Source organism: Arthroderma uncinatum (genome assembly GCF_011692745.1).
Source record: "Arthroderma uncinatum strain CBS 119779 chromosome Unknown scaffold4, whole genome shotgun sequence".
Taxonomy (NCBI): Eukaryota; Fungi; Ascomycota; class Eurotiomycetes; order Onygenales; family Arthrodermataceae; genus Arthroderma; species Arthroderma uncinatum.
The window spans coordinates 2403364-2424549 of NW_022983866.1; the positions used below are offsets into that span (position 1 = coordinate 2403364).

Sequence of the window (21186 nt, forward strand, 5' to 3'; positions counted from 1 at the left end):
ATTATGCAAAACCCTAGGATCCTTTAATTCCTCCCAGTTACTGCGGAAGTTTTTGGAAGCCCAGGCAAAAGCGTTTAGCTCTTGCGGGTAGAAGTGCTGGTATACTGCCCCGTCTAGCACGCGAAAAGGTACCCTGGGGAGGATATCCTACAATGTCGGAAGGAGGGTAAGGTAGATCCTTCAGAGAGTAGCCTAGCTATCCGGATATGTAAGCGTGAAAAAAGATATAGACTCCATGGATTCACTGCGTCTGGAAGATATCCCATCTAGATCCTAACGTCGCGGCAGCCTGTAACCTTTTTGATATCCTCGAACAAGTTGGGCGCCTCGGTGACTAGACCAGCGTTTCTTTCCCGGTCTCCACCAAAATAGAGGCCAACGAACCTTCCTTGCCCGTCCATAACAAAACTCCCTGAGTCTCCGGGATCACCGAACGTCTCACAGGCGTGAGGTAGTATAAGCAGTGCGGTTCCTCGGACACATTCCTTCTGTCCCTGGCTGTTTGTTACCCAGCCTTGTAAATCGCAAAGCTTGATCCCGTTCACAATGCCTGCGGTGAAGCCAGTTCTCCTACCAATCTTAAAAACATGATTACCCTCAGCTACTGAGGTCGTACCGCTCATAATTGGCTGTGGTGGGCAATATGTAGTGAAAAAATCGGGGCTAACCCCTCCGTCAGGTGGAATCTAGGAATAAGTGTTAGTGATAAATTTTGGGAATCTTTATTCGTTGGGGGTTGGGGGTCATACCTCGTTACTTGTGATACGAGAGTCTTCGACGTCGATTAAGGCCCAGTCTAGAATATTTTTCTGAGGACTGGTTTTAAATCCCGAAGCAGCAAATACTGAACCAAGATGTCGTTTCTGTTGGCCGAAGGAGGTAGCTGCCCATATGGTATCCTCAATTTCATTTATAGCAGCCTGTTGGCGCTCATACAAAATTTTATCTCCTTTTGAAACCGACGGGTCATCGGCAAGAATACGCTGTCGCAAGTTGGAGATACTATGCCGCTTATCGTCGAGACCTTTTTGGTAGCCGGCAATTGCGGACTCGTGGTCTAGTAGGGCTGGATGGTCAAGCCGTATATTATTGGTAGTATCTCCAGGTTGTATTCCATCTTTCACCCACTGGTTATAAGAAGGTGGGGACTCTGATCCCGCAACCACAGAGTGAAAATTCGTTATGCCGAACTTCTTCCATTGCCCCGACGTACTGTTCTGGAGTTCAACAAACCCTCCAAAAGTTGAGGCAGAGTCTGCAGACCCTCGAAGGCCTAAGCTCCCTCCAAGCTTTGCTCTCACGTCCCAATCGCGGTGACCCAAGACCTGGTCGTCGAAGGACGAGCCGTGCCATACGTTAGCGCGGCATATTGCGATGGCCACATCGTGGTGGCCACGGCTATCTAGCAGCCGCACGATTTCGTCTCTGATTGCTGACCATTCTTTGGTGGACTCTTCCGTGACCGTTATAGCAATAGTGATTGGGCCTTCGTGATGGTTTTTACTTCTTCGACGGACGACATAGAGTAGAGTCCAGTCGTTCTCCCCGAGGATCTCGAGGATGGTAGGCCGTAAAATAGTCCAGGATTCAACGAAGGGGTCGGTCAGCGACGCGGGGTAGGTGGTAAGCGTCGGGTTAGCGCGGTCATCAATGATCTCTACATTGAGTTTCATAAACCCCTTAGAACGAAAGAGCTGCAGTATTTCTTTGCAAGCTCTGAACCAGACATCACTCGTCAAGCTATGCTTTTGAGCAATGATAAGCGCTGTGTCGTATTTCTCTCTTTTGCCGGTAGAAGATCGACGGAGTGGCCCCACTGCAATACCCCCGGTAAGGTCAATACGGTAGCAATTGAGGATTTCACGGACTGGTCCTTCAAGATGCTCATCCCAAGCTACATTTAGAGGGTCATTCGGGGTGAGATGATCGTTAAACGCAGGCAGCCTCACTAAATGAGGACCACCGCAGCGGAAATCTTCGTTGTGCACCTCAGCATCGCCTATGGTATAAGCAGCCTCGCTTTCTGAACAACCCTCTACTCTTCTCACTCGTTTTGGGTAAGGGTTAGATGTTCCTGATGAAGTAGAAGCAGAAGGCGGTGGCGTCGGAAGAGGACCAGCGTACGCAACCTCTGAGTTAACGCGTCGTTGGATAGAACTGAACACGCAGTTAACAACGTGAGACATGATGGACAGGAAAGAAACAGAGAAGGTTGTGAACTTTGCGTTTTGTAAGCGTGAAATGACTTTCTGACGAGATAATGGTGGATGGTGGCTCGAGGTAGTAGACGATCTTGACGTGGAAGTATAGGATACTCAGGCAGTAGCCGATCTTGACGTGAAGTAAAAGGAGAAGAAGAGAAGCTGAGCTGGCTGAGGAGCTGCTTAAATACTTCTTGAATCAGAGCTAAACACCGGTCAAGCCTGGAAGCGAATGACAAGAAGTAATAATGGAAGTGAATAACACCATGACTCGACCTGATGTCATGGTGATGGGATATCAAAGTGAGGTAAGCGATGTCATGGTGAATCCGTGGTAAGCGCGATGCTATACCATGGATTCAAAACGGTTATAGAAGGCAGGCTAGCGGGGAGTAACTGTAGACATATACAGCTTCATAATAACGAGGAAGAGAGATACTGTATAAACGGTTACTGAAAGGCAGTACTTGACGTCTGGATGATTTTTGATAGCGGATGGAAGTTGTTTTCTCATATCGGACCTGAGGTGAGGTCATATAGATGAGCACGTGACCATGTCACTCCATGCTACATCCTCGAAGGTTGAAAGGTTGGCAAGAAAACATATGAAGAGATCAGGTTGTTTAATATATAGATTTTTTTTCATTTTTTTACTACTTCTATCTCCACATTCCTAACCCCATAGACGGACCAAAAATTATAGAAATAAAACAGCAGAAATCTTACAGACCCATTCCAATGATCCAAACATTAAAAGAAGAAGAAAAACAAGCTGGATAATGATGACAAAAAACACAAAGGCAAAGGCAAAGGCATGTGCAGGACCATCTGCATCTATAAGGGTGGTGAGAACAGGGAACAAAATAAAAGAACAGAACGGGCTAATATGAGTCTGGAAAAAAGCGGAACAGAAATATTGCTGGGGGTATTAAATGAACACATGAAGAACAAGGAATCCATCCAATTTGAGACAGAAGGTGGAAGGAAAACGAAAACAGGGCAGTATACTATCAACCAGACAGGGCGTTGAGGAACAGCATGCAACGCCATACACACATAGAAAGAAAAAAAAAAGGCAAGGGAAAATTTGCAACCACAATTCATCACTGACATGCTGATTTCTTTTTTATTCCCACTTAGTAAAAGAAAAAAAAGTTTTTGTTCGTTCTTATAGAAAAGGGACCACCAACAAAGGGGAAATGATGCACCTCCATGGCATACACATACATGCTGCTAACCAAAACAATCACACTGGTTGAGTGGGAATGAGGTCCTTGGGGTAACAGCCGATCATTCGAATGCTCGATCTCGTGAAATATGTACTTTTTTTCGATGGTATGATATCGGTTGATAGGCAGCGAGGAAAGCAACCGAGACCCCTTGTCGTGGTTGAGGTTTATATATTAACCCATGTAATCATCGTAGTCGTATGGACTCGTTGCACCGGATCTGACCGTCCAAGGTCCCCGACCAACATCATACCTATATCCCAAGTGAACTCAAATACCCGAAATATAAGACTTTTTTTTACTGCAAACTCCGTCCGCACTGTATCTTCATCCTCCTTTCCTCAGCGACTCGTCTGCAGGAAGCGGCTCCGCGCCAGTCACGGATTTATTTGCTCCTTTCTTGTTCTTCTTTTTCACCGTCGTTGTCTGCCAGCCACCGCCGGTATTAGTCGTGTTCTCGTGGCTATGCCCGTGTCCACCCCCGATACCGTTGGAGATTGGCTTCGTGGTAGCATGCACGCCATTTGGCTTCTGGGCGTCTCTGCCTTCAGCAATATTTGGCACAGATGTCGAATGTATACTGCTGACGGAATGCCATTTCGGCCTTTGTTTCTGTGACACGCCGTTCACATGGTGCTCAGAGTCAGTACCATTCCCACGGCGTTTTATCGTTGGAGATGTGATGCGGGGCTCCTTTGCTGGCATGCCTTTTGAAGATACGGTGGTAGTTGGGTGCGGTTGTGCTGGAGCGTGGTGCGTTGCGTTTCCGTTTCCATTTCCATTCCCATTGACAAGGTGGTGATCATGGCTGTTAATGCCATTCTCATTGATGAGAAGGGACGGGTCGACGTTCGGCGGGTACACTGGCTCAGAGAGCTGAAAACGCTGCAGCTGTTCAGAGAGCGTTTCTAATCTACCTATATGTCCGTTGATGGCCGGCTTATTGCTTGTTCGAATATTTTGGGCCCACCCGTTGATCTGCGGATGATGTTGTTGAACTTCCTGGTGTGGTGTGTTGAAAACGGATTCAGCCTCTTCATAGACCAATTGGTCGGACGGCGATGGTTCGTTGGATCCATTATTCGGCGTATCTTGTCGAGAAGTCCGTTGGCTATGGGTGGAAGAATGCTGCGGGGTGAAAAACTGGTCGCTGTGGTCGTCCTGCGCGGATTGTCGGCGGTAGTCGTTCGCAGGGAGCGAGCCATCAATGATCAGTGGCCCATGATCAGATAGCGTTTTCGGTCGTGTGGGCTGCTGTTGCTGCTGCTGTGGTGGTTGGTAGTATCGACCATTTGTATTCATGTTTTCTTCTTGCTCCAGGGGTATGTCTGATTGCTCTAGGGTTGGCATTGGACAAGGTCGGAACTCGGGCGAGGTATAAAATATGTTACATAGTCCGCTGCTGCGAATTGCAAGTCCGGAATGGCCTGGGTATGATGATGCCATAGAACGACGACCATATATACCCTGGGCCTGGGGCGAATCCCCGACATAATAGCTGATATAGTCTGGCGAGACACCGGTTTCTTCAACCTGACCTGTTTTCAAGTAAAATGATCCCGTACCTGGGAAGCCATAATCCTTTTCTGTCGGGGTCCGCTGAGGCGAGTCAGGTGGCTGGCGTACATTTTGAACATACGGTGACTCAGGTTGGCCCATGGCTGTCGCATAAAAGGTGCTAAAGTTGTTCGGCACACAGGACGATATTGGCCGGGCAGGCTGGGACTGGGCCCGTAGACTGCTTCGTGGAGAGCTATTGGCGACAGATGAGCGGCGGTGATTTCGACGATGATCTGGCGTAGCGTTGGGTAACGACGGGGATGGAGGGTTTGTGGTATTCGATGGAGGTTGCGGCGGAGGGACATTTACAGGAGCAACAAAGGAAGGGTTAAAGAATACGTTTTGCCGAACAGGAGCTGTGAGCGGGCCTTGGTTGTGCATGTTTGCCCGACTTTGAGAATTTTCGTCCGGCGAACCGTTTTCTTGTTGTGGGGGGATGGGAATTTGGATGTACTGTTGGCGCATCATTGACGAGTTACCGCGACTACTTATTATCGCCTGTTTCATGCGTAGCTCTTGTTCCTGGGCCTGGAGAATCTGTATTTGCTGATAGAGATGGTCGTGCAGTAGATACTGAGCATGTTGTGCGTGTTGGGCCTGCAAAGCAATTTCTGCAGCAAAGGCTGCGTTTGGCTGTCTGGGCATATTCGACCGGTTTGCAGCACTGGACGCACGTCGTCCCCCGTTTGATCCACGGTTATAGTGATTCTGATTCCTCCCCCCTCTTCCTCCACCTCTACCTCCGCGCGAATGGATCGGTGGCATAGGCGTGAGAACCGGTCGCGGCTGTGGCGCTGGGCGCTCCCAGACTCGTTCTTCCTCAGGTGGATATTCATACTGTTCGCAACATTCATCCAATTTTCCTTCAGCAATGGCCTTAAACGCTCTTCTCAGCTCCTGGTGGAGGCCACGGAACGACGTGTCATCTGCGGTATTGCCCAAATTTCTCGACGTATTGAACGGTTCTTCCACGCACAGGCGATTATTTTGTAGCAGGTGCCAACCTTTCTCTTCCTTGGATATTAATTTCGCGTGGCGGACCGACATGACACTTTTCTCATAGTCCACCTCGTACGCATAATACCGGAAGAACTGAAATAGTAGCTCGCCTAATGTTGATTTGTTTTCGTCACCAAAACTGCTGAACTTTTCAACGTCATCATCGAACGAAGTATATGAGGTGGAGGAGGTTGTGGAGGTGATGGAAGCGCCATCTGTCGACCCTTCAGATGTAGCAACTCGCTTCTGAAGGCTCGGGACAATGGGTGGCGTTCTTGTTTGTAAGAAGTTGATAATAAGGCAAATCCAGGTATACGAGCTCAGTGTACCTCCAAGTGCTAATGAAATTAAAATTAGTCTCTATATGTAGGGTTATAAATGCACCGCGAGAAAAAACATACCGGCATCATTCAAGATGCGCCGTTTGGTCCAATGCTTTACTAGCATGGCCAACGGCCGGATTCGGTCATCTAGCTCAACATAAGTCTTGATCATTCGCGTATTTTCGAGTGCCAGCGTATTGTTGACATTCATATCACACGCTACCTGCAGCTCCGGATCCCATATTTTGACAATCGGGACCTTTGCGTGCGATACACAGACCACCCGTTCCATCCCACCTACAGTAGGTCAGCAAAGGTTGAGCGAAAAGAGCACGTAGGCGGGGCGGCTTACTCTTGGCCAGAAAGTCGGCTAATACACACACTGGCTCGAAGCATTTGGAGGGTGTCGTTATGCAGATATCGACTATATCATGACAATCAGCTGGTTAATCCCAACCGGGCGTCTACTGGAAGACCTGACATACCATCTGATGCGCTCGTGCAGAGTTTATTCCCCGAAGACCCAAAAACCTTAACTTTGATCTCGTTGCCCGGCCATCGTGTATCCAGCAGCTTCTCTAGTTTCTGTACAAACTGAGCTCTCCTCTGTTCGCTCTCCGTAGAAGGTAATAGCTTCTCATATAGCTTCTTGATGTCCTCACTCAGCCTCACTTCCTTTTCAGGCTCTAGACTCTCCTTTAGCGGGCCAGACTCATCTGGCAGCATATCACTGCCGAGCGAGTACGGCATCCTTCTTCGAAAATGGGCCATGCCCGTCTCATATTTGCAGCCCCCGCCATATTCTTTCCGGACGGCGGGCAGGGTATGATTGAACTCCGAATGCGCGGACCGCGGAGATATACTGCCACGGTGAGGAGAGGGTGATCTCGATCGAAAGGGCAGGTCACGAGGTAGCTGGTAGGGTGTGGATGGCAGGGAGCTCGACTGCTGGGTGGAGAGGGTTGGTCGGAAGGGGAGGTGGTAAGGGATCTCGGTTGGTACGGCCCAGGCCATGGTGGGAGATCTATCTGACGCTATCGGGGAGACGTCACCCTTGCTGTGTGAAGATGCGACATTCCCATTGACGCCTGCTCCCATGAAGCAGCCGGAAGCCGTTGTTCCTCCTCAGTAAAGGTGCCTCTTCGAGATATACCGAACGAACAGGGATAAATTTATATATAATAAGTTTTTTTTTCTTTCCCCGGGGGAACAGAAAGCGGGCAGAGTATGGGTGAGAGAGTCGTCCGTATAGCCCGAGACAAAGGTAGGACCTCCTTATCGGTGAGAGCAGCTTGTATACAGAGATAGATGGAGGTAAACGCGGAATAGGAGTTGAGGGATATATCGAGGCAGGAGAGAGCCAGACGATGACTCGATGGTGCCAGGAACAGCCTCCCAATCGCAGCAAGACGGTACCGGGAGTCTCAGGAAGTCTATTGCTGGCAGACTGAGGCTATACGGGTTGGTTGCGTGCAGAGGAAGGGTGAGGTTGGCTGCCAACAGAACGAGAGACACCACGGATGCCACAGCGGCTACCAGGCGAACGGTCCAGCGGTCGACAGTCGAGCAGGGGGGGAAGCAAGCCACAGGCCGTTGAGCAGGCAAGCAAGCAGACGACGTGATGCTGTCAATGATGCAGTCAATGATGCTGCAATGATGCTATCCTGTATCGTTGAAGTGTGAAGAGTATGTAGGAAGAAAGTGAGTGAGAGGGGGCCCGGAAGTCCGCTTCGGGGTTGGTCGGCCTGCGCGCCCGTAGTACCTGGCCCACGGCTGCGAAACAAACAGGAAAAAGAGACAAGACGAGCGACGCTGGATACTTAGCCGGACGCTCTTATGGCATGGATCTCTCTGGTCTGGCGATCTCGAGGGAGAGACGTTCTAGGTTCTGTCTCTGTCCCCTTTGACCTGCAAACGTTTTTATCTACGTTTTGACTTCCTCTGCTCGCCCGTTCCTACGCAGTGAGCATGGCCCGTTTACTAGCTAATCTGCATACAGAGGGCATCAAGACAGGACCAAGACAACGGAGAAGCATGCGGGCGGTTCACTAGTACGAGGGCCCGATCGTGTGATGGCCTTATTCAGTCGCATGCCCATACTACATGTTACGCTCCCATCCCTATGGCCGAAGAGAGGACAGCACGAAATAGGGAAGCAGGAGAATACACACACACACCCACATCCCCAGAGCTAGTGGGAAAAAGAAACGAGCCGAAGTTTGCTCCTGTACTATGTACGCCTCTGCTCGATGGTATCTTCAAAAGGGCTTCGCTCCAGGTGCTTCAGGTCGGACAGACGGACGCTCGATGGGCTCTATATCTACGCCGTCCTTCCCCCTTGTTTTCGTCCCCCCCTTTCCCCTAGACAGGATCGCTCGACAGAACGAATATCAACCGGCTTTCTAGTCTTCCTAGTTAAACCTCCCCTACCCCGGACTTTTTCTTCGAGAATTGTTCCTTTTTTTTTTATTTTCTCCATTTCACCAGGGCCCTTACCCAGGTCTCTCGCCTCCTGCAAGGCCCTGTACAGCGCGCATCGTGCGCCTAGTGCTTGATTCTCATCCAGGATAGGACACCGGCTCCCGTCGTTGGCCTTACCGGCCTCTCCCAATATATGATGTACACCTATCAAACGCATCTATCCGGCCAGAGAGAGAGGATAACCTTATTTCTTTGGGATTCCATTCTCCAAATTACCCGGTCGACCATACGGAACAAAGAAGGTATCTTTGGCTTTTGGCTCTGGGTTTGGATCTGGGTTGCCATACGTTGACCCGTGGGCACATGGAGAGAGGGACAATACCATATCTGCACCCGGCTGCGGCTTGACATACCCTCTTGCCCAATAGACAATGGACGACCCCTCATAAAGTATCGTATACTCTGCATATGTACGTGTGGATGTGTATCCTCGAGCTGTGTATGGCTCTCCAGCCGGCTCTTCTCATTCACCAATTCAGCAGCCCGTATATAGTACATATCATGCACGCTACAGCAGGAATTATATTAACTATCTTCACCCCGCGCCACGAGGTAATATCCGAAGACAATCCCAGCACCCCAAAATAGCAATGTCCCATTGTCTACTAGCCACTCCGAAGTATATAACTTTTTTTAGGTTCTTTCGCCCCTTTAGAAAACAAAAGCCGCTGTGATGAAACAAAGGGTGGATATATAATAGTCCCCTTGGCTAGCGAGCTTTGGCCGAAAACAATTTAATGATGGATCTCCAGAAGGAGCTTCTCTCCATATATGATTATCGGGTCTGGATACATGATGTCTTACTGCTTCGTGTGATTCGGCGTCGGCGGACTTACTTACGTGGTTTGGTGGAGAGTGTGTATGAGATGTCTCTTCCTTGCCGGGGTTCAAGGACAAACCATGACCAGGGAAAGGGGGTCAAAACGTGGTGATTGTCTTCTTCACGAATCCCAAGTAATGCGAAAGGGGAAGCTTGTTCTCTACGTAACTCACATGGTCGAAGGGGGCTGGAGACGTGTACCATCTGGACGTCGGTGGTAGCGAGCCCATCCATGGCCTATATCATGCATAGTAAGGGTAGAACTTATGATGGCCGTCTCTGCAGATGACATCTTAGCACTCCTTATGCTTCTCGCATGTGTAGTCATGCCATGGCCACGGCCACCTCGTCTCGTATTAGCCTAACGTGCCAGTGCATATTGCGTGATGCACATCATTTTCGCGGTCGATCAGCCGCTGCTGGCTGATGACTTCCCTATCTCGACATCCATATAACACACAAAGCCTGGCGGGAGTGGGTAGGATATGCCTCGGAGAACACCTTGGTGAGGTACCACCTTGAAAGCACTAAATAGCTATATAAAATAGCCAGACGGCGAGCGGCAGAGATGGCTATAATCTTCCTTCTCTGTCCCCTGCATGAACTCACCTCCAAGGTCGAGGCTATCTCCGGCACGCTCTGTCTGTCTGTGGGCCTCTCCAAGGCGCTATTCATGTATAGATTGTACGGAGTTCATGGTAGGCTTCTGGAAAGGCGCTGGAATGGACAGCCTGCAACAGCCATAGAGCAAGGTCCCTCCTTGCAGCCGGCTAGAGCAGGAGTCTTGACGATTCCAAGAGACGGACAAGCGAGAGAGAACTGGGGAGAGCATGTCGTGAGTTCGTTCCATGAGAATATCTCCGGTGAGATCGATGCATTTCCTCGATGGTTCCTCGCTACATCCCTGACTCGGATGACATGACCAAGATGTAACCAGACACGATATCTGATGCCTCAGATCGGCCCAGCTAGGAATAAGGCTGGAGTCGAGCGTGTGCTGACAGCCGCTGGTGGTAGGTGGTGTATTTGCTTTTGATTTCTCTCCCTCTCTCTCTTTCTGTCTCTCTATTCCATCACTCTGTTTCCTCCTGGATTTACTCCGTACTGTCCATGCTGTGCTCCTGTACTCGCTGCTGTAGCTGTGCCTGTGCGACTGCTGGCCGTAGAATCGCGACCACGTCTTCCTCGACACCGTATACCCCTAGCCATGTCCTCCGTACCCTTTATATCCCCGTATTTCGACTGCAAGAATCGAGTCAATGTCTGTCGATGGGCGTCCGAAACTGTCGCGATGTTTCCTGGAGCGTCCTGATACCGTCTCGTATGGTAAGCGTACTGTAGATTTGCGGGGTCGTGTCCCTGTTCCTGCAGTGTAAGGTCCGTAAATACAATACGTCGGTCGCTCCTCCGACCACCTGCGCCCATTTGCCGCATTTTCTAGTCGTATTTCTCCTCATCTAATTTTTTTTCCCTTCTCTCTCCCTCGAATCTCTTGTTTCCGTCCCCCTTGCACGCCGACTCAAGCCCGTTCATCGTCGTCTTTCTCTTCCGCATCCTCGCCTTCTTCGCCGTCTCACGCTGCTCGTCCTAGTTGGCTTCTCTCGCCGTCGAACCGCGGACTGCTCGCTCGCTCTCTCGCTCCTCTCTGGCGATAGGCTGAGGGACGTCGCAGACTCGCAGCTGGATCCCATGGGTTGCTAGGACCGACGCTACAGGTACTTTCTTGGAAAACGGCCGTTATCGTGGTGAGTGCTCTCTCTCATTCTCTCTTCCTCTCCTGACGGGACAATTGAATCTGCATCCTCGCTTTCTCCCCGTTGACGGAGCTGTGGGAGTGAAGTTAAAGGCCTTGGTTATACGTTGTCCTCGGTCTCGTCGTTTACTTCACACGATTGATATGGATTGATATACTGACTCAACCACTGCAGTTTGCGTTCTAGCTCTTCGTCGGTGTCATTCTTTACGCATCGTCCCTTTTTTTCCCTGAATCCGGAATTTATAAGCAAAAAGACATTGAACCTCGACCCCTTGTCGCCCTAACCACCACCACATCTGCAATAATGGCATACTACGAACCACAGGGCTGGCAGGCTCCGATGCGCCAGGCCTCCTGGGAAGCTTCCGCGCCTCCCTCGCGATCAGGTATACTTATATTGCAACACACATGAGCTTTTTGATGGCAGAGGTTGATTGATTTGGTGGGGGGGCAACAGGTACTAGCTCGACCGTGCAGCGAGAACCCGAGTCCAACGCCTTCGCTTCTCAATTCGATGGTATGCTCTACAAACACACAGTTCTGGTGCAAAAAAGGGGTGGCTGTGCTAACCGTGTATGAAATAATAAAAAGAGGTGGAACGGGCCCTTGACAATCTGTCGAAGAGCGGGAAGACCTTTGGTGGCCTTCCACGTCGAGACTCTATGCCGATGATGATGGGCCGACCATACGAATATAGCGGTATGTCTATGGACACGACGTCCCCGGTTGGGATGCCAGCTACTGATACTCGAATAGATCCCCGTTCGATGGGAGCCATGGCATCCCCCCGTCACCATTCGATCAGCGACTACGACAACGTCCGTCCGCATTCGGCATCGAACCTGCAGGGCTTCTATGCCGCACAGCGCTTCCAGGGCCGTCCCAACGAGAGCGAACAGATGATACAGGCGAAGCGTCGACTGGCTGCCCAGCGAGAGAGAGAGCTTCGCAATTACCACCAAGAACAGCAATACAATCGAAGTACGTGATATGTTATCATACCTTCATTTATATTCAGCCGCGAAGCTTTCCACCTACCCGCATATACACCCACATCTACCACGCTCCTACCTTATTATTTACACCCTGGATATTCCCATCTATCTCTCTCTTTATTCCTGTTTTGTACATGTTTTTTTTTCTTCCACTATACTTTGTATTTGTACTTATATCTTAACCTTGGCATGTTTTGGTTGGAAAAAGGCCTTCTTGCCGATATCTCAGGAGATAAATCCGACCGATCCATGAGCCCTGCGGCCATGAACGAAGAAAGCCGCCGCGACCTGATCGCCCGCCAGCACCGCGCTCTCTACGGCAATGACTCCGCTGTTCAGACCCCTACCGCCGGCCAAGGTGATGAATCTCACACGCAGCAATCCGGTACTCCCACCGCCGGCATCACCAGCGGCCGTGGTGCATCCCCTCGAGGCGTCGACCCATTCCTGGGCCAGTCTCACGTCGACAACCAGAACCAATCCTCCTCTAGCGCTACCGGCCCATCGTCCGCCGCCGCCCGCACTCGATCCCCAACAACTACGGCCTCTCCGCCCTCTAACAACAACCAAGGCGCGACCTACGGCGTCTTTGAGTCGAGCCAGCAGCAACAGGCACATTCCACTACTTCTCCCGCCGGTAAGGGAGCCACTGACTCATCCCCTTCCCGCGTAGGCCCTATCGGCTCTCGCCCTTCTCAGCAACATCAGCCAACACGTCAGCAGCAGAAGCAGCAGCAATCCACATCTAACCAGAGCCCTAACCCGTCTCTATCCTTACGTTCGACCACCCCTCTCCCTTCCCCGCTTGGGTACCACTTCTCGCCCAATGAAGCCAACCAGTCCTCTACCGACAACGGGAACGGGAACGGGACGGGCCCCGGCAACGGAAACGGAAACGGAAACGGTACTCAATCCAACTCCTCGGCTGCAACTAACAGGTCTGCGTCGGGAACTAGTGCCGGCCAATCCATCAAAGAGTCCTCTCCTACCAGCGGACTCTGGGGAAGCCGCGGAGTAGGAGACCGCAATGTCCAATGGGGCACGAAGAACCCGCTTGGCGTACAGGCCTCCGTCTGGGGCTAATCGATCGCCTAACATGCAAACCAATCCCCAATCAATCATCTTGGAGGGTATTCATTTTTATCAAAAAAAAAGCTATTATTAATAGCAATATTTCCTGTCGCGTTTGTCGTCTATTTTTGCTTGACTCTATCTAGGCTGGCGGGTTTTGGCTGATGGTTGTTGGTTACCTGACTGGTTGCTGGTTTCTTTTTCATTTTCATTTTTTTTTTTCGGTTCTGGGCGATGCAAATGTTGTCTACTCTTCTTTCTTTTCTATCTTCTGCCCTTTGGTTATATCCTGTCGTTCAAGGGATGGAAACGGAGTCCACAACTCTTTAATCACCTATCTGCTTGCCTTGTATTGGGGTTTATATTTATTGTCGTCATCGGAAGGAGGGTGAAGGGACTTGAACTGGACCGGAAATGTTTCTGCTGTTTCTCTCGTTTTACTTGCCTTTTACCTGGGTGTTGTTTAATCGCTTTTTATGTTTGTGTTTACCTGGGTGTGGTGTGGTGTGGAGTGGCCATAGATAAAGACAGGCGCAACTTCGACTGTCTAAACTGGCTGTATTGGAAGCCTTGGGAATTGGACTTTTTTTTATCTCCCTACTATTTCCCCTGTCGTTTTATCGTTTTACCATTCCGGAGTTTTAATTGCATCTTCCTAGGCTGTTTCTCTTTCTACTCTCTCCTTGCGTTCGCTCGCTCGCTCTGCTTGCTATCTAAAATGTTGTAATCTTCACTCTTCCTATACCTGCCACCTCGCTTGCAAGTGGTTGCTTTTTCTCTAGGGCTGGAATGGACTGACGGAATGGACGGAGGCATGGATGGGATATTAGCACTCGTGACAAGAGGATTTCAATTGACTATATTACTTGGCTGCTACTTGCTTCTTCCTTGCTCGTGTTAAGTCTGCCTTGTCCAGACGTCTGGATACGAAGCAGCTGGTTTCATGTATGAGATGACTTTTTATTTCTTATTAATTATGTATTGAGAAGTAATGTAAATTAACCAACGTATCCGTACTCCGTTTAGTTTTGATGTAGACGTATAACATGTGCCAAAGAATAGCTAGACGTTGTTGCTAGCAGGCTCTTCGGTGCCGTCTTCTCTTCTTCTAGCAGTGCCGATACCAACGACTCCACGCTCCTGGTCCTGACCCAGCCAGGGCTTCATAGCTTCACCCAATACCTGCCGGCCGAGATAGTACACGAACTGGCCGATGATGATAAGCACAAAGGCGATTGGGTACAGGAAGTGGATGCGCAGTCCAAAGACCTTGATACCAATCACCACTCCCCAGAAGTTACTCGTGAGGAGCGAGATGTTGAAGAAGGCCGCGCTCGCGAGACGGAAGAGTAGAGGTGCCAGACTGTAGAACAGGAACAAGCACAGCGTGTATCCGACGAGGTAGCCAGCCACTGCACCGTTCCAAACCGCACTCTGGAACGAGGCTCGGTCGAAGATTGCCGCCTGCACACCCATGATGACCGTTGCGTATAGGCCCAGTTGACCCAGCACTTCGTACATCGGCCGTTTGCTAACAAGGTATTCCTCTGCCACGTTCGTGAGGCCGTAGAAGGTCGCACCCAGCAGGGCAAAGAGGTCACCCTTGATCAGATCCGAGCGAGATTTTGAGGGCCCACCGCTGTTAACGCCCGTGATATGGTCCGAGCCAAAGAGCACGCCCATCCCGCCAATACAGATGAGAATACCAGCATACTGGGCCCAATGGTATCTAACACGCAGCAAGGTGAAGGAGATGAGCACGACAATAATAATGGCCCAGAAGTTGATGAGCTGGGCGCTGAGAATGGTGGTGTAGCGGTATGCGAGGACAATGAAGTAGTTGCCCTGCACGTCACAGAAGGCGAATATGAGGTACTTCCACCCTTCGCGGTAGACGGTTTCGGTCCATCGTTTGAGGCCGTAGCGGTATAGGGTGAAAGACGTGTATACAATCGCGAGCAGGATGTAATTGAACAAGGTCTGGAAGGACGGAATGGAGGTTCCTGCGGCGGAGAGGAGGCCGGAGAAGGTGTTTGTGGCCGTGATGCAGAGTGCGAGTATTTGCCTATCCCCGTCAGTTATACTCTATCTTTTTATACAGCTGGTACACACACCCTAGGAACAAGACGATGTAGAACTGCTTGGTGCGGAAGTAGGCAAAGTAGCTCTGCTTCGGCGTGGCGTCGTCCACTTCCACAGCCTCCCGCGCATCTCCGTTCGGACTCTTCATCAGCGGTCGAGCAGCGGAGGTGCCCTCTGAGGGAGTCGACCTGGCCGACTGCACGGTTTCATCCGGTTTGTCCATGGCGCAAAATACGCTGGAGCAGTATCTCGAGTGGTATCTGGAGTAGCTCTGGTGGGGTTGACCGGGAAGATGAAGCTATGGAGGAGACAAGGGGGGAGCTTTATAGGAGGAAGCAGACGCAAAACTCCTGAAGTCGTCTGCTGATCGATCGATGCCGTCGAGACGGGCGGGGGATTAATACGAGCTGCTGTTCGATGCGATGCGATGTGAATGGAAGACGAGAAGCGATGCAAGATGCGAGATGGAAGAAAAGAAAAAAAAAGCGCTAGAAAAAGTAAAGTTTGCGCTTGGTTCCATGGCGAGGCAGAGGAAGTAGACTCGGACACGAGAGATAGGCCAGGAGAGAGATATCTGCAAAGAAAAGGTCAATAGCGAAGCGAGAGCGAGTTGTATAGAAGTTGTATAGAGCTGAAGTTGAAGTTGAAGTCGAAGTTGTAGTCGAGCCGTTGGCCGTTGAACGCATAACAGTAGTATTAGATAACTAAGTATTAATATAAGGCAGTGATATCAGTGGTCTACGTCAATAATAGCAGGATAGTAGCAGTAATAACAGGTGATAATAGTGATAATAGTGATAATAGTAATGATAGTGAATACAGAATAGATATCGGGCGGCAGAGATAGACGCAGTAAGCGAGGTACTTATAGGTACATTTACTTACTTATAAAGCTGGTGTTGGCAGAAGTACTGCTAAGTACCATCAGGCGATCATCAGCGTCTTCACCTTCGCCCTGTCCAGCATCAACTTCGACTTCGACACCAACTTCGACATCGACATCGACGACGCCCTCGACCGACATCGACATCGGTATTCACGTCCTGCTGCCACGCTGGTGCTCTTCTGCTCGCCTTCCTCTTCTTCTCCCTCTGCTTGGTCGGCCTGGCGGTCCTGCAGCTCGCCGTCGCGTGGCCGTCCCCTGCTGGCTGGCGCCCATCTCTTCCACCCTGGCCCATCCACACCCGCCCTACGTATATACCGACCTACATGCACTCGCGCCCGTCCGTCTCGCCGTCGTCAGCACACTCGTTCTAGGAGAGTCGCCCTACGTCCGTCCGCCCTTCGACGGGCTCCCTCTCGATCGCCGCAGACCACCGCGCTGCGCAGCCGAGGCAGAGTTTGCGCGTCATCAAAACCACCACACACGACAAGAGATAGAGTCATACACCACACTGTACATACGGATAGGAGGGCAGTGCCTCTCTCTCTTCCGCGGCCATGGCCATGTCCTTCCCTGTGCCGCCGCTGAACGACCGGAAGAGAGTCAAGGTCTACGAGCTGCGGAACAACGACTGGTTTGACCGGGGGACCGGTTTCTGTACGGGCCAGATAACAGATGTATGCTTGCAACCATCATTACCACCTTGATGTGACGTGATGAGGTCGGAGCGATATGCTGACGGAACAGGACGAACCTAAAATACTGGTCGAGTCCGAAGACCAGCCAGATCGCATGCTGCTAGAGACACGCATATCAAAGGAGGACGGATACCAGAAACAGCAAGGCAGGTCTTTACAGGTCTACGTCTATCAGCTATATAAGGCTAATAACTGGTTGTAGAAACGCTGATAGTATGGACGGAGCAGAACGGCACGGATATGGCGCTGAGTTTTCAGGAAGCAGAGGGATGCGGAGTGATATGGTATACATCCTGTCCAGCAGAGGCAAAAAGACACGCGACAGTTAACACTCGATAGGGACTTTGTGCGCCATGTTCAGCAGCATCTGGCTCCCCTGGGCCCAGGTAGGCCGTTACCAGCTATAAAGTCGCATTGTTATGTGTTTTTTCTTGCTGACCGGTGGAATAGATGACGCGCTGTCGGACGATGCGCTCGACGGCCTCCCCAGCGCAATCATGCTCCCTTCGCCAGACCTCACCAACCTCGCAGAGATAGAACACCTCATAGTTGGCGCCAGTGCCACCCAGCCCGGCCGTGACGCCATTGCCCGCTTCGTAATTCAAGAACACTACATCATGAAACTCCTCCCTCTAGTCTCCGTCGCCGAAGATCTCGAGGGCCTTCCCGACCTCCACCGCCTCTGCAACATTATGAAAGCTCTCATCCTGCTTAATGACAACACGATTATCGAACAGGTAGTCTCCGATCCCGTCATCAGCGCTGTGGTCGGTGCGCTGGAATACGATCCCGACTTCCCCACACACAAGGCAAATCACCGCCAATATCTTAACGACCGCTCCCGCTACAAGGAAGTTGTCCCCATCAAGGATCCCATCATTCTACGCAAGATACGACACACATGGCGTCTGCAGTATCTCAAGGACGTCGTCCTGGCGCGCATCCTCGACGATCCAACCTTCTCCGTCCTCAACTCCCTCATCTTTTTCAACCAAGTCGACATCGTCCAGCACCTGCAGACCAACGGTGCCTTTCTCTGTGAGCTCTTTTCCCTCTTTGCGCCAGAATCAGCTGCGTCAGATGCCTCCAGGCGCGAAGATGCAGTTCAATTCCTCCACCAATGCATGGGCATTGCCAAAAACCTGCAGGCCCAATCCCGCGGGAACCTATTCGCAAATCTCATTAATCACGGCCTCTTTTCCGTCATCGCATTCGCCGTCAAGCACCCGACTCCTGCAATACGAACAACGGGTATCGATATCCTTGTAGTCCTACTAGATCATGACCCTATCACGATGCGCGGGTACATGCTTAAGGCGTTCACAGATAAGAAATTGCCGCTCACAGATACCTTGATTGACCTGCTACATACGGAGACGGATCTAGGCGTCAAGAATCAGCTGGCTGATGCATTGAAGGTGTTGCTTGATCCGCAACCACAGATGCAGGAGATGAGATCGGGAGAGGTAGTTAAGATGCGTCAGGGCCAGCAGCAAGGCCAGGGACAGGGCCAGGGACAGATTCAAGCCCATCCAATTGCTGATGCATTTATGCAGAACCATTTCGACAGCTCGGCGCAGAGACTCTTTACGCCATTGACCCAGCTGGCGGGGAAGTCTGATCGTATGTAAATTCCGATCTTTCTTTGTTCTTGAAATGAGTACTAACGAGCTGTATAGTATCCAACCTGACATTCCAAGAAGTCTCTCTATTTGCACACCTTGTCGAAATACTTACCTTCTTCGTCCGCCAACACCCAATCCGCAGTCGTTCCTTTATCCGAGAAGAAGCTCTCATCCCGCGCGTTGCGCAACTCTTCACCGTCCCCCAGAAACACCTCAAACTAAGTCCGTACCGACGCATAAGCTAGATATCCCCAGACATTAACTCCCTGGCTAACATGTTTATTTGTTTGATAGTGGCCCTTAAATTCTTCCGCACCCTCGTCAGTCTACACGACACCTTCTACCACGCCCAACTAACACACAACAATACATTCGACCTTATACTCAACGTCGTCTACGAAACCATGCCCCGCGACAACTTGCTCAATTCCGCCTGCCTTGAACTCTTTGAATTTATCAAGCGTGAAAACATAAAACCCATTATAGCACATGTCGTTGAACGATATCGTGAAAAGATACAGCATGTCACGTACGTTGATACCTTCCAGAACCTGATACTACGATACGACCAGATGCAGGGATACGGTACGAACGCAAACGCTGGTACGGAAGGTAGCGAAGCAGGAAGTGCGATGTTCAGCCAGGACGAGGCCACGCCGACGCCAACGAGGATGATTATAAGCGGCGGCCAGCGGTGGGGAGCAATGGGAGTGCGCGAGATGGATGCTGCGGAGGAAGAGTACTTTGATACCTCAGATGACGAGGATGATGAGGTAGGATTCTTCTCGTGGGATGATGACACCGCTGCTACTGCTAGCAGTGGTGAGGGTGGAGGGTCTGGACAGAGAACTGTGCAGCTCATGCCCAAGGTCTTATTACAGGTTAAACGGTCCGAGAACGCTGCTCTGTCGGCGGCCGCAAACGGCGCAGCTACCAAACCACTCGTCGACTACCCCGATGACGACGATGACGAAGCAATGCTGAACGAACAGCCTCAACCTGATGAGCAAGCTGCGGCCACTCCATCGACATCAACACCTCTTTCGACATCTACCTCCCAGCCACAGCCACAACAACAACAACAACAAAAGCAATTAGAACGTTTCTCCTTTTCCGAAAAACGACGACGCCAGGACGACGATGATGATGATGAGCTTATCAAGCTTTCCTCAGGCCCCAAGCGGCGGAACTCAGTCACTGGCTCTAACTCTGTTTCTCCCCTGTTTCGTGGTAATGGTAGCGGTAGAGGGAAGAAGGGACTCAGCTTGAGTCAGCGTTCTGCGAACGCCAACAATGGACAGGATAAAGAAAAAGAAAAAGAGAGAGGGAAAGATGGGTCGAAAGACGGCGCTGCTACCCCTGGAAAGAAAATAGCCATTAACTTGAACGTTTCACCGTCGACTCGCATTGCGCTGAAGAGCCAGGATCCGAATGGCTCTGCGCCAGTCTCTGCAACAACGACGGCGTTAAAAAAGAAAGACGAGCCTGTGTCTCCTCTCCCTGCCACTGCTACCGCAGTGGCTAGTATAGGCGACAGCGATAGTGACAGCGGTGGTGGAGACGATGGCGGCGGCGGTGGTTCTGATAGTAGCAACGGTGACGCTACACCGTCGACCACGCCCACACCTGCAGCGACGGCGACAGCAACGGCAAGTTAAAACAAAAGTCCATCTATTAGAGAGATAAACACCACTCTACGCTACGTTACGAATGTTATGCGACTTGACTTGCATTTGCATTTGCGAAGCTTCTACGCATGCCTTTTATTCGAACCATGCCTGATCTTGTACTTGACCGACCAGCCCTACCCTACTCCGCTCCGCTTTATTTTACTCAGGGTATTTCCCCTGTTCTTCTTTTCATGTGATATCCTTATACAGTATACTCCTTTTATTCTGCATGCCTTAAGTTAGATATACCAGATACCAGATACCAAAGCAAGACCGAGGAACGATTGATTGGGTGTTTCAGGTCCAGCTCGGCTTTGCGATATTACCCCCTTGGCCATATTGTTGACTATCACCCCTGAGTTCCCATCTACTCCCTCTTTGCCCTTCCGCCGCTTTGCTTTCTTCACCCTTTTTCCCCTTGCATGCATTCTCTAGTGGTCGCCAGGGTCGGGGTCAGGTCCAAGTTCAAGTTCAGGTTCGGCAGGGAGGAGCAAGATCAGGTTTTCTTTTCCATCTGTTCTTGTACTTGATAAACTAAACTCGGGCTCTGCCTTAGAGTTGCTTATTGTTGCTATTGTTGCTGCGCTTCTTTGAGATAGTAATGGAACGGAAACGGGAACGGAATGGAAGCTGCTCTGAGGTCAACTAAACTGTGGAAAAAGCAGTAACTATTTAATAAAACTTATTTCATGTTGTAATCGTTGATTTGTAGTAATCTTCCTGTCTTCGTAGGCCGCATTTAATGTGTGCGGGTATAGCTACAGGTGATGGGCGTGATATCTGATGTCATTCC

At 50.6% G+C, this 21186-nt stretch overlaps 4 protein-coding genes across 4 annotated transcripts; 1 reads left to right on the forward strand and 3 right to left on the reverse strand.

Moving 5' to 3' along the window:
- Window positions 1-266: 266 nt before the first annotated feature.
- Window positions 267-2186, reverse strand: GIQ15_06081 (uncharacterized protein; the record flags this gene model as incomplete). Its single annotated transcript, XM_033553498.1, has 3 exons — window positions 267-686; window positions 750-1066; window positions 1214-2186. The coding sequence occupies 3 exons, from the start codon at window positions 2184-2186 to the stop codon at window positions 267-269; spliced, it is 1710 nt and encodes a 569-aa protein (XP_033404642.1).
- A 1571-nt stretch (window positions 2187-3757) lies between these two features.
- Window positions 3758-7410, reverse strand: GIQ15_06082 (PAP/25A associated domain family protein; the record flags this gene model as incomplete). The annotated part of the gene is made up of 4 exons (XM_033553499.1): window positions 3758-6327; window positions 6391-6609; window positions 6665-6736; window positions 6798-7410. 4 exons carry the CDS (start codon window positions 7408-7410, stop codon window positions 3758-3760), a joined length of 3474 nt encoding a protein of 1157 aa, XP_033404643.1.
- Window positions 7411-11673: 4263 nt separating this feature from the next.
- On the forward strand, window positions 11674-13447 carry GIQ15_06083 (uncharacterized protein; the record flags this gene model as incomplete). The annotated part of the gene is made up of 5 exons (XM_033553500.1): window positions 11674-11755; window positions 11827-11886; window positions 11961-12068; window positions 12126-12350; window positions 12573-13447. The coding sequence occupies 5 exons, from the start codon at window positions 11674-11676 to the stop codon at window positions 13445-13447; spliced, it is 1350 nt and encodes a 449-aa protein (XP_033404644.1).
- Window positions 13448-14497: 1050 nt separating this feature from the next.
- GIQ15_06084 (DUF914 domain membrane protein) lies at window positions 14498-15740 on the reverse strand (the record flags this gene model as incomplete). The annotated part of the gene is made up of 2 exons (XM_033553501.1): window positions 14498-15500; window positions 15550-15740. The coding sequence occupies 2 exons, from the start codon at window positions 15738-15740 to the stop codon at window positions 14498-14500; spliced, it is 1194 nt and encodes a 397-aa protein (XP_033404645.1).
- Between the last annotated feature and the right edge of the window lie 5446 nt (window positions 15741-21186).